This window comes from Protomyctophum parallelum (assembly GCF_964188405.1).
Source record: "Protomyctophum parallelum genome assembly, chromosome: 16".
NCBI lineage: Eukaryota > Metazoa > Chordata > Actinopteri > Myctophiformes > Myctophidae > Protomyctophum > Protomyctophum parallelum.
The window spans coordinates 31,282,559-31,299,502 of record NC_139711.1 but is presented as its reverse complement, the minus strand read 5'-3'; the positions used below and the strand labels follow the sequence as shown (position 1 = coordinate 31,299,502).

At 41.5% G+C, this 16,944-nt stretch overlaps 3 protein-coding genes across 8 annotated transcripts in view; 1 reads left to right on the top strand and 2 right to left on the bottom strand.

The window, feature by feature from the left end:
• LOC310873755 (protein diaphanous homolog 1-like) overlaps positions 1-16,944 on the top strand; it is a gene marked incomplete at its 3' end in the record, with an annotated part of 344,698 nt that overhangs the window by 303,176 nt on the left and 24,578 nt on the right. The gene's annotated exons all lie outside the window — the stretch shown is intronic.
• LOC310872942 (protocadherin gamma-C5-like) overlaps positions 1-16,944 on the bottom strand; it is a gene marked incomplete at its 5' end in the record, with an annotated part of 105,676 nt that overhangs the window by 65,150 nt on the left and 23,582 nt on the right. The window contains one exon of one of the 6 annotated variants that reach the window (XM_083785154.1): positions 14,491-16,884. The exons of 2 other annotated variants lie outside the window; for them this stretch is intronic. In XM_083785154.1, coding sequence (XP_083641280.1) covers positions 14,491-16,884 — 2,394 coding nt within the window. Of the gene's footprint in view, positions 1-320; positions 2,715-4,082; positions 6,468-11,134; positions 13,670-14,490; positions 16,885-16,944 lie in introns of those variants that run through there. 3 more of the 6 variants (XM_083785153.1, XM_083785157.1, XM_083785152.1) reach the window with 3 other exon arrangements.
• On the bottom strand, positions 7,514-10,111 carry LOC310873284 (protocadherin beta-16-like; the record flags this gene model as incomplete). The annotated part of the gene is made up of 2 exons (XM_083785625.1): positions 7,514-7,534; positions 7,697-10,111. 2 exons carry the CDS (start codon positions 10,109-10,111, stop codon positions 7,514-7,516), a joined length of 2,436 nt encoding a protein of 811 aa, XP_083641751.1.

Here is a 16,944-nt window from a genome sequence, read left to right as displayed (position 1 = left end):
AAAATAACTGTTTAATCTAATAGCCTGAACCTACATTTTTAAGTGGATATTGAGACTCCACGATATTATAGTTGTGGCGAAGATATAGTTAATTCAAGCTACAGGGTTAAAATAAGGTGTGTTTCATTAGAAACAATTACGTTTCGCTTCAGTCTAGGGATACAAGCTAAAAATGTGTAGGGAAAGAGACATGGGTACAGGACAGGTACATGCTGTGATTTGTAAATTGCTATCCGTGGTGCTGAAAATTAACCAAACAGTCAAAAGAAGGTCACAAATGACCACAGGTTTTCTATGACATAAGATTAAAGAAGTCTAACCTCTAGAGGAGAGTCTGGTTCATCTAAGATGCTCTTTTCACTCTGTATTCGCTGCATTGTCCCTGTAGAACTGGGGTCCATGATCAGTATGTTCTCACTACCAGCTCTGCCGAATTTACAGTCACTCATTCTGGAGTCAGTTGTCCTGCACACCTCGTAATTGTACACATGAGGGAGAGTCCCTGTCCCCAAAGTGTCTGAGTAACGTGGTGGATAATATGGAATCACGGGCAGGCTGGAATGATATAGGCGGGACTGTCTCCTTCTGTATATTTTCACTGAAATAATAACGACTAAACACGTGATGAAGAGAAAGGAAACTACAGCCAAAGCCAAGACTAAGAAAAACGTCAGGTTGTCATTGTACTCCTTTTCGTATGTAAAGTCAGTGAACTCTGAAAGAACTTCAGGGAAGCTGTCAGCCACCGCCACGTTAACATTGACTGTAGCTGAACGAGAGGGCTGTCCGTTGTCCTCCACTATAACAGTCAGTCTCTGTTTCATAACATCTTTATCAGTAACTTGACGGATGGTTCTAATTTCTCCATTCTGTAATCCCACTTCAAACAGCGCCCTGTCTGTAGCTTTCTGCAGTTTATATGACAGCCAGGCATTCTGTCCAGAGTCCGCATCAACAGCCACCACTTTAGTGACGAGATAGCCGACATCTGCTGAACGAGGCACCATTTCAGCCACCAGTGCACTGCTGGTTTGTACTGGATATAGAACCTGAGGGGCGTTGTCATTCTGGTCCTGGATCAGTATTTTCACAGTCACATTACTACTGAGTGGAGGAGAGCCTCCATCCTGAGCTTTGATGCAGAACTGGAAGTCCTTAATCTGCTCGTAGTCAAAAGAGCGCACTGCATGTATGACTCCACTATCGGCACTAACAGACACATATGAGGAGACTGGCACTCCATTAACAGAGGAGTCCTCCAGTATGTAAGAAACACGAGCATTCTGGTTCCAATCCGCGTCTCTAGCCTTTGATGTGAATATAGACAGGCCCGGTGTGTTGTTTTCTATAAGAAGGGCTTCATATGATGTTTCCTCAAAGACAGGTGCGTTGTCGTTCACATCTGAGATCTGCAATGTGAAATTGACGCTACTGGAGAGCGAGGGCACTCCCTCATCAGAACACGTCACACTGATATTATATCCCGAGTCTCTCTCTCGGTCTAAATCACTGTCTGTCACAAGGCTATAGAAATTGTTTGATGTCGACTTTAATAAGAATGGCATATTGTCATTCATTATGCATTGGACTTTACCATTTTCTCCAGAGTCTGGATCTTGAATATTAAATACTGTAACGACAGTATTCGTTTTTGAATCTTCACTTATGACGTTTGATTTAGACATAATATTTATAACTGGCTTATTATCATTCATATCCATAACATCGACTATCACCTTACAAGAGTCTGTGAGTCCTCCATCATCACTTGCGCGTAAATTTATCTGGTAGTTTCGTGCCTTTTCGTAGTCTATGTTTCCAATTACCCTGACCTCTCCGCTTTCCTCATTTACCTCAAATATGCCCTTGATATCATCTTGAGTGTTCCTGATTGAATATGTTATTCTTCCATTCGATCCATGATCTGCATCTGATGCGCCAATTGTAGTAACTATTGTCCCTTTTGGAGAATTTTCTGTCACAGTAGCTTTGTATACGGGCTGCGTAAAAACCGGAGCGTTATCGTTTGCGTCCAACACCGTGATGAGAATCTGCATTGTTCCAGACATCTGGGGCTCTCCTCCATCTATGGCTGTCAGAACTAAAGCTATATGCTCGTGTTTCTCTCTGTCAAGGGTTTTCTGTAAAATCATCTCAACGTTTTTTCTTCCATCAGCTTGATTGTGTAATTTAAGTGCAAAATGATCAGTTGGCTTCAGAACATAACTTTGAACACCATTATGCCCAACGTCTAAATCCATCGCCCGTTCCAAATCAAATTTCGACCCGCTGACTGCGGACTCGCTTATTTTGAACGTAATTTCATTTTTCTCGAAAGTGGGTGGGTTGTCATTAATGTCTGTGATTTCAACTGTTATGCTGTAAAATTCTATGGGCTCGTCCAGAATAATCTGTAAATGTATAGCGCAAGGCGTCGTCTGTCCACAGAGCGCCTCTCTGTCTATTCTCTCCTTGATTACGAGGATTCCTCTTTCTTTATTCAATGCGATATACTCTCTGCTACCACCGGAATATACGCGGGCTTTACCTGAATTTAATCTTTTAACATCTAAACCTAAGTCCTGTACGACATTACCGACTAAAGAGCCTTTCGCCATTTCCTCAGGAATGGAGTAGCTGATTTGTCCGAGCACTAAACTGAGAGAGAGGATCGAGATAAACAACAGTACTTGCCGTCTCATTGTTCTCGACATTTTTCCAGAGTCAGGAAATAAAGTAATCCATTCAGTGAAGGTAAAATCGAGTTAGAAATTGTTCCATGGTATCAAGAGAAAATTATTCCATTCCAATTCGGCGAAGGAAAACAAAACAGAAAAACAGTATAGATCGATGTTAGTATAGTGTTCACAATTTGACAATGCTCTCTGCTTCTAACCCCTTTCTCCCTCAGTTAGCCTGAGATGGGGAGGTACTGCTGACGATGATATGTTCGTAGGCTACACTGAGAAATTGGCCAACAGCGGCCCTAAGAGTTTAGTCCCACAAAGTGCATGAAGTCTATTAAATATAAGTTTATATTGACGGCCGTTGCCCTCCAGTTGGGATGAACATACTGCATAAACACGTAAGCACAACTAAACCTTACCACAAATAAATAATAATAATAACTAAATATTTCAACTGTGGCGACGAATAAAAATAATAGGGAAACAAACTGCAAGTGCAGACTGCGTCGCTCTCCGAGGTGCTGAAACCGATTTAAACTTGGCTCTCAATTTAATTTCACTGTGTTTTTTGTGTTGGCTGGCCCATTGTTACACCCCCTAGTCTAGGGTTAGGGGAAGCAACATAAATGCAGAAAGACAATTGCAATAAAACGGAATGTGCATTTATTATGTAAGAGAGAGAGCCCCTATGCCCTAGACATAGCCATGGCGGCCATGTTCTGGTTCCATCATTCCAGATCCCATTAATTTCTTTCCATAGAGATCCAAAAATATTTATATCAATTCTTTTAAACCTATAGAATCAAGCCATCCTAGATCCTAGTGAAGCATAACACATTTGATTCTGAGAAAGAAATAAGACAAAAAAGAAATAAAAACATTAAAACAAAAACAAGGGGTATTTAATAAATACAGTATATAAAATTAAATATTCAAAACATTTTTTTTCTTGTTTCTTTTTACAGAATAAAATGTTTTATGGTTAAAAAAAATGTAATGTTTCAACAGGATCCTGGGTGGCTTGATTATATAGGCTTAAATGAATTGATATATCAATATTTTTTGAGGGGCGCTAGCCCCTACAGCTTTGTGTGTGTGTCCGTAGCACGGAATGTGGTGATTTGACTGGCTGATGTATGATGATGTATGATGATAAAAGCGCCCCTCTATGGCAAAAATGAATGTCGCTTGGAACGGTGGAACCAGAAAATGGCCGCCACTGCTATGCCCTGTATGGTCCCTTGGAGGTTGTTTAGCCTTCTTCAGCTTAGATAGTGGTTCAATTGACCACGTTATACAACCGGACAGGCGCTATATAGCACAAAAAAAACCAAATTGCTTTTAGTGCTATGTAGCATCATTATTGTTTAGTGTAAACGGGGTTACAATTCTAACCTCTAGAGGAGAGTCTGGTTCATCCAAGATGCTCTTTTCATGCTGTATCCTCTGCATTGTCCCTGTAGAACTGGGGTCCATGATCAGTATGTTCTGACTACCAGCTCTGCCGAACTTATTGTCACTCATCCTGGAGTCTGTCGTCCTGCACACCTCATAATTGTACACATGTGGGAGAGTCCCGGAGCCCAAAGTGTCTGAGTAACGTGGTGGATAATATGGAATAACTGGGAGACTGGAATGATAGAGGCGGGACTGTCTCCATCTGTATATTTTCACAGATATAATAACAACTAAACACGTGATGAAGAGAAAAGAAACTACAACCAACGCCAAGACTAAGAAAAACGTCAGGTTGTCATTGTACTCCTTTTCGTGTGTAAAGTCAGTGAACTCTGAGAGAACTTCAGGGAAGCTGTCAGACACCGCTACGTTAACATTGACTGTAGCTGAACAAGAGGGCTGTCCGTTGTCCTCCACTATAACAGTCAGCCGTTGTTTCACAACATCTTTATCAGTGACTTGACGGATTGTTCTTATTTCTCCATTCTGTAATCCAACTTCAAAAAGCGCCCTGTCTGTAGCTTTCTGCAATTTATAGGAGAGCCAGGCATTCTGTCCAGAGTCCACATCAACAGCCACCACTTTAGTGACCAGATAGCCCACATCAGCTGAACGAGGCACCATTTCAGCCACCAGAGAGCTACCACTTTGGACTGGATATAGAACCTGAGGAGCGTTGTCATTCTGGTCCTGGATCAGTATTTTCACAGTCACATTACTACTGAGTGGAGGAGAGCCTCCATCCTGAGCTTTTACACAGAACTGGAACTCCTTGATCTGCTCGTAGTCAAAAGAACGCACTGCATGTATGACTCCACTATCAGCACTAACAGACACATATGAAGAGACGACCACTCCGGTAACAGACGAGTCCTCCAGGATGTAAGAGACACGGGAATTCTGGTTCCAGTCAGAGTCTCTGGCTTTCACTGTGAATATAGATAGTCCTGGTGTGTTGTTTTCTACCAAATATGCCTCATATGATGTTTTTTCAAAGACAGGTGCGTTGTCATTTACATCAGAGATCTGTAAGGTCAGAGTGACGCTGCTGTAGAGCGAAGGCACACCCTCATCAGAACACGTCACACTGATGTTATACTCAGAGGCTCTCTCTCTGTCCAAATCACCATCAATCACTAGGCTATAGAAACTACCAGATGTCGATTTGATTGCAAATGGAATGTTTTCATTAATATCACAATGGACTTGTCCGTTTGTTTCAGAATCAGGATCACTTACACTCATTATAGCTACCACTGTATTTGGAGGAGAGTTTTCTTGTATTGCCACTGATTTTGAAAACATATTGATTGTCGGACTGTTGTCATTTATGTCAATTATATCAATAATGACTTTACTCGAATCTGAGAGTCCACCTTGATCAGTCGCCTCTATATCAATCTGATAATGTTTAGCTTTTTCATAATCAATGGGACCATTTAATATAAGCTCGCCCTCGTCAGTGATGTGAAAAAGCATTGAAACGCTATGCATGCTATTACCGATGGCGTAGGTAACCTCTCCATTCGATCCTTTGTCTGCATCAGACGCGCTTAATTTTGTAACAAGCGTTCCCTTTAAAGAATTTTCAGTGATGCTTGCCTTATAAACGGGCTTGGTAAATATCGGAGCGTTATCATTAGCGTCCAGAACAGTAATATGAATTTGCATTGTTCCTGATAATTGAGGCTCTCCTCCATCCACAGCCGTTAAGATTAAGGAAATATGCTCTTGTTTCTCTCGGTCTAACGGTTTCTGTAAAATCATTTCTACCTTTTTACTGCCATCAACTTGACTATGCAGTTTAAGCATGAAATTGTCACTCGGTTTCAGTGTGTAACTTTGAAGACCGTTCAGTCCTATATCAGGGTCAATTGCTTTCTCTAACATGAATTTAGAACCAATTACCGCAATCTCACTGATCTCAAATGTTCTCTCGTCCTTTTGAAAAACAGGAGTATTGTCATTAACATCTGTGATTTCAAGAGTAATGGGGAAAAATTCCATTGGATTTTCTAAAGTGATCTGAAAATGTAAAGCACAAGGCGTTGTTTGTCCGCAAAGCGCTTCGCGATCTATTTTTTCTTTGATAAGGAGGACTCCCCTTTGTTTATTTAGCTCGATGTATTCTGCACTATCCCCTGTATGAATACGAGCTTTGCGTGATAATAGTCGCCTAGCATCTAAACCTAAATCCTGCGCTATATTACCGACTAAAGAGCCTTTCGCCATTTCCTCAGGAATGGAGTAGCTGATCTGTCCGAGCACTGAACTGAGAGAGAGGACCGAGATGAACAACAGTACTTGCCGTCTCATTGTTTCCTCGCTCTGTGTCATATCTTTCACCAGAACAAACGTAGTATCCTTTTTAGAATGAATATTCCGCCCAATAGGAATACAAATGCATCAGGAACATGAATGTAATCCACACTTGCCAAACAAAAGAACATGCACTTTTCATATCCGTGAATGGTTTTGTCTGTAGCCCTGACGGTGCGGTCTTCGTCTGTCTAACATTTCTATCCAATACACATGGAGGAGGTTCTGCAACAGCTCTATTCTAACTCAAACACGCTGGGCAACAGCGGCCCGCTGAGTTCAGAACATGAAATAACACATATCAAGATGTCCAACAAGTGAAATGTAATAGTCTAAATATTCCATTTAATCTTTCATAAACATATGGTTTGTTCGTGCTTGAGTGCACATGTTGACCACACCACCACCACCACAACCACGAGGATAATTCATTTATAGCTACTTGGAAATGCCATGTCAAAGACTGTCCTATTAAAATTAAATTATTTGTATAAAGGTGAGAAGTGGGAATATGATAACGTGAGTCAAAGAGAGATGGAGTGAGAAGCAAAGCAAGCTGCAGACAGAAGGCTAGTGTCGCTGTCCATGGTGCTGAAACACAATTTCTCAACATAATTAAATAATTATAGCAATACATAAACCCATGCAGTAAACAAAAAATACAACAAGTCAGTAATATGACGTTAGTCATCTCACTATTGGGCAAAGTCTGGGCCCAATTCAAGCGACACACACGCACGGACGCACGCATGCATGCCCGCTGAGTTCAGAATATGAAATGACACATACATGCAATTTATAAAAATTGAATAGGCATCTAATCATTCTAATCTTCCATGAACGTGTATAGTTTGTTAATGCTTGAGTGAACATGTCGACCATTCTAGAATACCACGAGGATACTTAATTTATTAAAGGATACTTGGAAATGCCATTATGTCAAAGTCTGTCCTATTAAAATGAACACATTTGCATAAAGGTTAGAAGTGGGAGTACGATAACGTGAGTCAAAGAGAGGTGGAGTGAGAAGAAAAGCCCCCTTGCATACACTAGCCTAGCTGTCCATGGTGCTGAAACACAAGTTACACTTAACAAAATAATACAATACATAAATAAACCTTAGAAAAAATATACAACACGATGGAATAACGGCACTTCACTTGCATTGTAGGCCTATGTCTTATATGTGATCGCAATATGAATCTATTGTTGTCTAGAGATTCCACACTCACACAACACAAAAGTAAAGATGTACAGTTCAGCATTCTAACCTCTAGAGGAGAGTCTGGTTCATCCAAGATGCTCTTTTCGCTCTGCATTCTCAGCATCGTCTCTGTAGAACTGGGGTCCATTATAAGAATGTTCTGACTACCAGCTCTGCCGAATTTACAGTCACTCTTCCTTGAGTCAGTCGTCCTGCAGACCTCGTAATTGTACACATGAGGGAGAGTTCCTGAACCCAAAGTGTCTGAGTAACGTGGTGGATAATATGGAATCACAGGGAGACTGGAATGATAGAGGTGGGACTGTCTCCATCTGTATATTTTCACTGATATAATAACAACTAAACACGTGATGAAGAGAAAGGAAACTACAGCCAAAGCCAACACTAAGAAAAACGTCAAATTGTCATTGTACTCCTTGTCGTGTGTAAAGTCAGTGAACTCTGAGAAAACTTCAGGGAAGCTGTCAGCCACCGCCACGTTAACATTGACTGTAGCTGAACGAGAGGGCTGTCCGTTGTCCTCCACTATGACAGTTACTCTTTGTTTCACAGCATCTTTATCAGTGACTTGACGGATGGTTCTTATTTCTCCATTCTGTAATCCCACTTCAAACAGCGCCCTGTCTGTGGCTTTCTGTAGTTTATAGGAGAGCCATGCATTCTGGCCAGAGTCCACATCAACAGCCACCACTTTAGTGACCAGATAGCCCACATCTGCTGAACGAGGCACCATTTCAGCCACCAGAGAACCACTACTCTGGACTGGATACAGAACCTGAGGAGCGTTGTCATTCTGGTCCTGGATCAGTATTTTCACAGTCACATTACTACTGAGTGGAGGAGAGCCTCCATCCTGAGCCTTTACACAGAACAGGAACTCCTTGATCTGCTCGTAGTCAAAAGAACGCACCGCATGTATGACTCCACTATCAGCACTAACAGACACATATGAGGAGACTGGCACTCCATTAACAGAGGAGTCTTCCAGTATGTATGAAACACGGGCATTTTGATTCCAGTCAGAGTCTCTGGCTTTCACTGTGAATATAGAGACTCCTGGCGCGTTGTTTTCGACAAAAAAGGCCTCATATGAAGACTTTTCAAAGACAGGCGCGTTGTCATTCACATCAGAGATCTGTAAGGTGAGAGTGACGCTGCTGGAGAGCGAAGGCACTCCCTCATCAGAACACGTCACACTGATGTTATACTCAGAGGCTCTCTCTCTGTCCAAATCACCATCAGTCACTAGGTTATAGAAACTAGATGTCAATTTGATGGCAAATGGGACGTTGTCATTAATATCACAATGTACTTGTCCGTTAGTTTCAGAATCAGGATCACTTACACTCATTATAGCTACCACTGTATTTGAAGGACAGTTCTCTTGTATTGTAGCCGATTTTGAAAACATATTGATGGTCGGGCTGTTGTCATTTATGTCAATTACATCAATACTGACTTTACTAGAATCTGACAGTCCACCTTGATCAGTGGCCTCTATATCAATCTGATAATTTTTAGCATTTTCATAATCAATGGGCCCTTTTAATATAAGCTCGCCCTCGTCAGTAATGTGAAAAAGCATTGCAACGCTATGCATGCTATCACCGATGGCGTAGGTAACCTCTCCATTCGATCCTTTGTCTGCATCAGACGCACTCACTTTTGTAATAAGTGTGCCCTTTAAAGAATTTTCAGTGATGCTTGCCTTATAAACCGGTTTCGTAAAAATCGGAGCGTTATCATTAACGTCCAGAACAGTAACGTGAATTTGCATTGTTCCTGATAATTGAGGCTCTCCTCCATCCACAGCCGTTAAGATTAACGAAATATGCTCTTGTTTCTCTCGGTCTAACGGTTTCTGTAAAATCATTTCTACCTTTTTACTGCCATCAACTTGACTATGCAGTTTAAGCATGAAATTGTCACTCGGCTTGAGTGTATAGCTTTGAAGACCATTTAGTCCTATATCAGAGTCAACTGCTTTCTCTAACATGAATTTAGAACCGATTACAGCATTCTCGCCTATCTCAAATGTTCTCTCGTCCTTTTTAAAAGCAGGAGTATTGTCATTGACATCTGTGATTTCAAGAGTAATTGGGTAAATTTCCATTGGGTTTTCTAAAGTGATCTGAAAATGTAAAGCACAAGGCGTTGTCTGTCTGCAAAGCACTTCTCGATCTATTTTTTCTTTGATAAGGAGGACTCCCCTTTCTTTATTTAGCTCGATGTATTCTGCACTATCTCCTGTATGAATACGAGCTTTGCGTGATAATAGTCGTCTAGCATCTAAACCTAAATCCTGCGCTATTTTACCAACTAAAGAGCCTCTCGCCATTTCCTCAGGAATAGAATAGCTGATCTGTCCGAGAACTGAACAGAGAGAGAGAACCGAGATAAACAACAGTACTTGCCGTCTCATTGTTTCCGTGTCTTGTATCTTTCACCAGAACAAACGTATAGTATCCGTTTTACAATGAATATCTCGCCTGATAAAGATTAAAATGTATCAGGAATATGAATGTAATCCACACGTGTCAAACAAAAGAACATGCACTTCTCATATCCGTGAATGGTTTTCTCTCTAGCCCTGATGGTGCGGTCTTCGTCTGCCTCAATACTTCTGTCCAATATACATGATACATCACTACATGGAGGAGGTTCTGCCACACATCTATTCTAACTAAAACACGCTGGGCAACAGCGGCCCGCTGAGTTCAGAACATGAAATAACACATGTCTAGTTGTCATTCATAAAAATATAAAAGGAATCTAATGTTTCAAAAACGTTTATGGTTTGTTATAGTGCTTGAGTGTACATGTTGATCATACTAGACAACCACGAGGATAGGCCTACTTCATGTATTAAAGGATACTTGGACATGCCATGTCAAAGACTGTGATATTAAAATAAATAATTTGCATAAAGGTGAGAAGTGGGGGTACGATAACGTGAGTCAAAGAGAGATGTCGAGAAGAAAAGCAGCCTGCATACACTTGCGTAGTGTAGCTGTCCATGGTGCTGAAACACGATTTACACTTAACGAAATTATATAATCAATAACCAAACTGTAGAATAAAATACAACAAGATGGGTTCAAATAACGGCGTGGCTTCCCAGTGGATCTCGGACCTCATGTTATGACCAGTTTATGACGTAAGTAACATGAGTCACTAATGTCATTATCGGGCAGTTCCAGCCGAATTCATTCGTATTTAACTTCAACACACACACACACACACACACACACACACACACACACACACACACACACACACACACACACACACACACACACACACACACACACACACACACACACACACACACACACACACACACACAGGCATTTTATGCCTGGTATATGATCACAATATTGAACTATTGTTGTCTATATATTTCACATGCTCACACAAGGAAAGATGTGCAGTTTAACGTTCTAACCTCTAGAGGAGAGTCTGGTTCATCCAGGATGTTCTTTTCAGTCTGTATCCTTTGCATCGTCCCTGTAGAGCTGGGGTCCATGATCAGTATGTTCTGACTACCAGCCCTGCCGAACTTACAGTCACTCTTTCTGGAGTCAGTGGTCCTGCACACCTCGTAATTGTACACATGGGGGAGAGTCCCTGACCCCAAAGTGTCTGAGTAACGTGGTGGATAATATGGAATAACTGGGAGACTGGAATGATAGAGGCGGGACTGTCTCCATCTGTATATTTTCACTGATATAATCACTACTAAACACGTGATGAAGAGGAAGGAAACTACAGCCAAAGCTAACACTAAGAAAAACGTCAGGTTGTCGTTGTACTCCTTGTCGTGTGTAAAGTCAGTGAACTCTGAAAGAACTTCAGGGAAGCTGTCAGCCACCACTGCATTAACAAGGACTGTAGCTGAACGAGAGGGCTGTCCGTTGTCCTCCACTATAACAGTCAGCCTTTGTTTCACAACGTCTTTATCAGTGACTTGACGGATGGTTCTTATTTCTCCATTCTGTAACCCCACTTCAAACAGCGCCCTGTCTGTAGGTTTCTGAAGTTTATAAGAAAGCCAGGCATTCTGTCCAGAGTCCACATCAACAGCCACCACTTTAGTGACCAGATAGCCCACATCTGCTGAACGAGGCACCATTTCAGCCACGAGAGAACCACCACTCTGGACTGGATACAGAACCTGAGGAGCATTGTCATTCTGGTCCTCGATGACTATTTTTACTGTCACGTTACTACTGAGTGGAGGAGAGCCTCCATCTTGCGCTTTGACACGGAACTGGAAATCCTTGAGTTGCTCATAGTCAAAAGAACGCACTGAATGTATGACTCCACTATCAGCACTAACAGACACATATGAGGAGACGGGCACTCCGTTAAAAGAGGAGTCCTCCAGGATGTATGAAACACGAGCATTCTGGTTCCAGTCAGCATCTATAGCTTTCACTGTGAATATAGAGAAGCCTGGCGTGTTGTTTTCTACTATGTAGGCCTCATATGAGGTCTTCTCAAAGACCGGCGTGTTGTCATTTACATCTAAGATCTGTAAGGTCAGAGTGACACTGCTAGAGAGTGAGGGCACTCCCTCATCAGAACACGTCACACTGATATTATATTCAGAAGCTCTCTCTCGGTCCAACTCATCTTCTGTTACTATGCTATAGAAATTACCAGATGTAGATTTGATTGCAAATGGGATGTTTTCATTTATAATACAGTGGACTTGTCCGTTAGTTTCAGAATCAGGATCGTTTACACTCATCATAGCTACGACTGTATTTATAGGAGAGTCCTCTTGTACTGAAACAGATTTTGAAATCATATTGATGGTCGGGCTGTTGTCATTTATATCAATTATATCAATAATAACTTTACTCGAATCTGAGAGTCCACCTTCATCAGTCGCCTCTATATCAATCTCATAATTTTTTGCCTTTTCATAATCAATGGGACCATTTAATTTAAGATCACCCTCGTCAGTAATGTGAAAAAGCATTGATACGCTATGCATGCTATCACCGATGGCGTAGGTAACCTCTCCATTAGATCCTTTGTCTGCATCAGACGCACTCACTTTTGTAATAAGTGTGCCCTTTAAAGAGTTTTCAGTGATGCTTGCCTTATAGACTGGTTTGGTAAATATCGGAGCATTATCATTTACATCCAGAACAGTAATATGAATTTGCATTGTTCCTGATAATTGAGGCTCCCCTCCATCCACAGCCGTTAAGATTAACGAAATATGCTCTTGTTTCTCTCGGTCTAACGGTTTATGTAGAATCATTTCTACCTTTTTACTGCCATCAAATTTATTATGCATTTTAATAATGAAATTGTCACTTGGTTTCAGTGTGTAACTTTGAAGACCATTCAATCCTATATCAGTGTCAACTGCTTTCTCTAACATGAATTTAGAACCAATTACAGCAATCTCACTGATCTCAAACCTTCTCTCGTTTTTTTGAAAAACGGGAGAATTGTCATTAACATCTGTGATTTCAAGAGTAATGGGGAATAATTCCATTGGGTTCTCTAAAGTGATCTGAAAATGTAAAGCACAAGGCGTTGTCTTTCCACATAGCGATTCACGATCTATTTTTTCTTTGATGAGGAGGACTCCCCTTTCTTTATTTAGCTCAATGTATTCTGCACTATCTCCTGTAAAAATACGAGCTTTGCGTGATGATAGTCTCTTAGCATCTAAACCTAAATCCTGCGCTATATTACCAACTAAAGAGCCTTTCGCCATTTCCTCAGGAATGGAGTAACTGATCTGTCCGAGCACTGAACTGAGAGAGAGGACCGAGATAATCAACAGTACTTGCCGTCTCATTGTTGCCTCTGACATTTCTCTTTCGCCAGAAAAAACGTATAGGACTGTTATCCGTTTTACAAATATATAGTATTCCACACGACATGAATTAAAAATGTATCAGGAACATGGATGCAATCCACATGTATGAAACAAAATAAAAAACGCTTGGTGTGATGTGTTCTCTGTACTGCTAATGGTGCGGTCTTCGTCTGTATAATGTTTTGTCCAGTACATCAAGTAAATAGGGGAGGTTCTGCTACAATCTAACTCAAACACCCTGTCCAATAGCGGCCCGTTGAGTTTAGAATAAGAAACTGCATGAGCAAAATATCACCAGCAAGAGGAGGTATATACTTACGAGCATGCACCATACCACGAAAAGCCGTTTTGTCATTAAGGCAAAGGGCTACTATAAATGAAATAAATTGCAAGGTAAGAGATATAGTGGCTGATTATAGCATCACATTTTCACGGACAAAGAAAGCAAGCCACAGTATGGTGCAACTGTCCATGGTGCTGAAGCCACATTTCCAAAACAATTCCAAGAAAAACAAAATCACTCGTGTGATTAAGTGAGGGGTGCTCGCCTCTTACAATATACATCACATTCCGTGCTCAGCCAATCAGCGGAGCACATTCCGTGCTCATATACACACAAAGCTGGGCATAGGAGGGGCTAGCGCCCCTAAAAAGAAACGCACGCACGCACGCACGCACACACACACACACACACACACACACACACACACACACACACACACACACACACACACACACACACACACACACACACACACACACACACACACACACACACACACACACACACACACACACACACACACACACACACACACACACACACACACACACACACACACACACACACGGAAATAGTTTGTGATATGTTCATAAAAAATGTAAAAACACCGGGTTTTCAAATCAACCATGCCAAAACCAAATAGTAAATATTATGTATTGTGTAATATTCAAACCTCCAGTGGAGAGTCTGGTTCATCCAGGATGCTCTTTTCACTCTGTATCCGCTGTAACGTCCCTGTATAATTGGGGTCCATGATCAATATGTTCTGACTACCAGCTCTGCCGAACTTACAGTCACTCTTTCTGGAGTCAGTGGTCCTGCACACCTCGTAATTGTACACATGAGGAAGAGTCCCTGTCCCCAAAGTGTCTGAGTAACGTGGTGGATAATATGGAATCACTGGGAGACTGGAATGATAGAGGCGGGACTGTCTCCATCTGTATATTTTCACTGATATAATGACCACTAGACACGTGATAAACAAACAAGAAACTACAGCCAACGCCAATACTAAAAAAAACGTCAAGTTGTCATTGTACTCCTTGCCGTGTGTAAAGTCAGTGAACTCTGAGAGAACTTCAGGGAAGCTGTCAGCCACCGCAACGTTAACATTGACTGTAGCTGAACGAGAGGGCTGTCCGTTGTCCTCCACTATAACAGTCAGTCTTTGTTTCACAATGTCTTTATCAGTGACTTGACGGATTGTTCTTATTTCTCCATTCTGTAATCCAACTTCAAAAAGCGCCCTGTCTGTAGCTTTCTGCAATTTATAGGAGAGCCAAGCATTCTGTCCAGAGTCCACATCAACAGCCACCACTTTAGTGACCAGATAGCCCACATCAGCTGAACGAGGCACCATTTCAGCCACCAGAGAGCCCCCACTCTGGACTGGGTACAGAACCTGAGGAGCGTTGTCATTCTGATCCTGGATAAGTATTTTCACAGTCACGTTACTACTGAGTGGAGGAGAGCCTCCGTCCTGAGCTTTAACACAGAACTGGAAATCCTTGATTTGCTCGTAATCAAAAGAACGCACTGCATGTATGACTCCACTATCAGCACTAACAGACACAAATGAGGAGACGGGCACCCCGTTAATAGAGGAGTCCTGCAGTATGTAAGAAACACGGGAATTCTGGTTCCAGTCAGAGTCTTCGGCTTTAACTGTGAATACAGAGAGGCCTGGTGTGTTATTTTCTACCAAATAGGCCTCATATGAGGTCTTTTCAAAGACAGGAGCGTTGTCATTTACATCAGAGATCTGTAAGGTGAGAGTGACGCTGCTGGAGAGTGAGGGTAGTCCCTCATCAGAACACGTCACACTGATGTTATACTCAGAGGCTCTCTCTCTGTCCAAATCGCCATCAGTCACTAGGCTATAGAAACTACCAGATGTCGATTTGATTGCAAACGGAATGTTTTCATTAATATCACAATGGACTTGTCCGTTAGTTTCAGAATCAGGATCACTTACACTCATTATAGCTACCACTGTATTTGGAAGAGAGTTTTCTTGTATTGTAGCCGATTTTGAAAACATATTGATGGTCGGGCTGTTGTCATTTATGTCAATTATATCAATAATGACTTTACTAGAATCTGAGAGTCCACCTTGATCAGTCGCCTCTATATCAATCTGATAATGTTTTGCATTTTCATAATCAATGGGACCATTTAATATAAGCTCGCCCTCGTCAGTAATGTGAAAAAGCATTGAAACGCTATGCATGCTATCACCGATGGCGTACGTAACCTCTGCATTCGATCCTTTGTCTGCATCAGACGCACTCACTTTTGTAATAAGTGTGCCCTTAGAAGAAGTTTCAGTGATGCTTGCCTTATATACGGGCTTGGTAAAAATCGGAGCGTTATCATTAGCGTCCAGAACAGTAACATGAATTTGCATTGTTCCTGATAATTGAGGCTCCCCTCCATCCACAGCCGTTAAGATTAACGAAATGTGCTCTTGTTTCTCTCGGTCTAACGGTTTCTGTAAAATCATTTCTACCTTTTTACTGCCATCAAATTGATTATGCAGTTTAAGCATGAAATTGTCACTTGGTTTCAGTGTGTAACTTTGAAGACCGTTCAGTCCTATATCAGAGTCTACGGCTTTCTCTAACATGAATTTAGAACCGATTACCGCAATCTCACTGATCTCAAATGTTCTCTCGTCCTTTTTAAAAGCAGGAGTATTGTCATTAACATCTGTGATTTCAAGAGTAATGGGGAAAAATTCCATTGGGTTCTCTAAAGTGATCTGAAAATGTAAAGCACAAGGCGTTGTCTGTCTGCAAAGCGCTTCGCGATCTATTTTTTCTTTGATAAGGAGGACTCCCCTTTCTTTATTTAGCTCGATGTATTCTGTATTATCTCCTGTATGAATACGAGCTTTGCGTGATAACAGTCGTCTAGCGTCTAAACCTAAATCCTGCGCTATATTACCGACTAAAGAGCCTTTTGCCATTTCCTCAGGAATGGAGTAGCTGATCTGTCCGAGCACTGAACTGAGAGAGAGCACCGAGATAAACAACAATACTTGCCGTCTCATTATTTCCTCTGTCATGTATCTTTTACCAGATCAAACGCAGTGTCCGTTTCACAATTAATTTTCCACCAGATAACG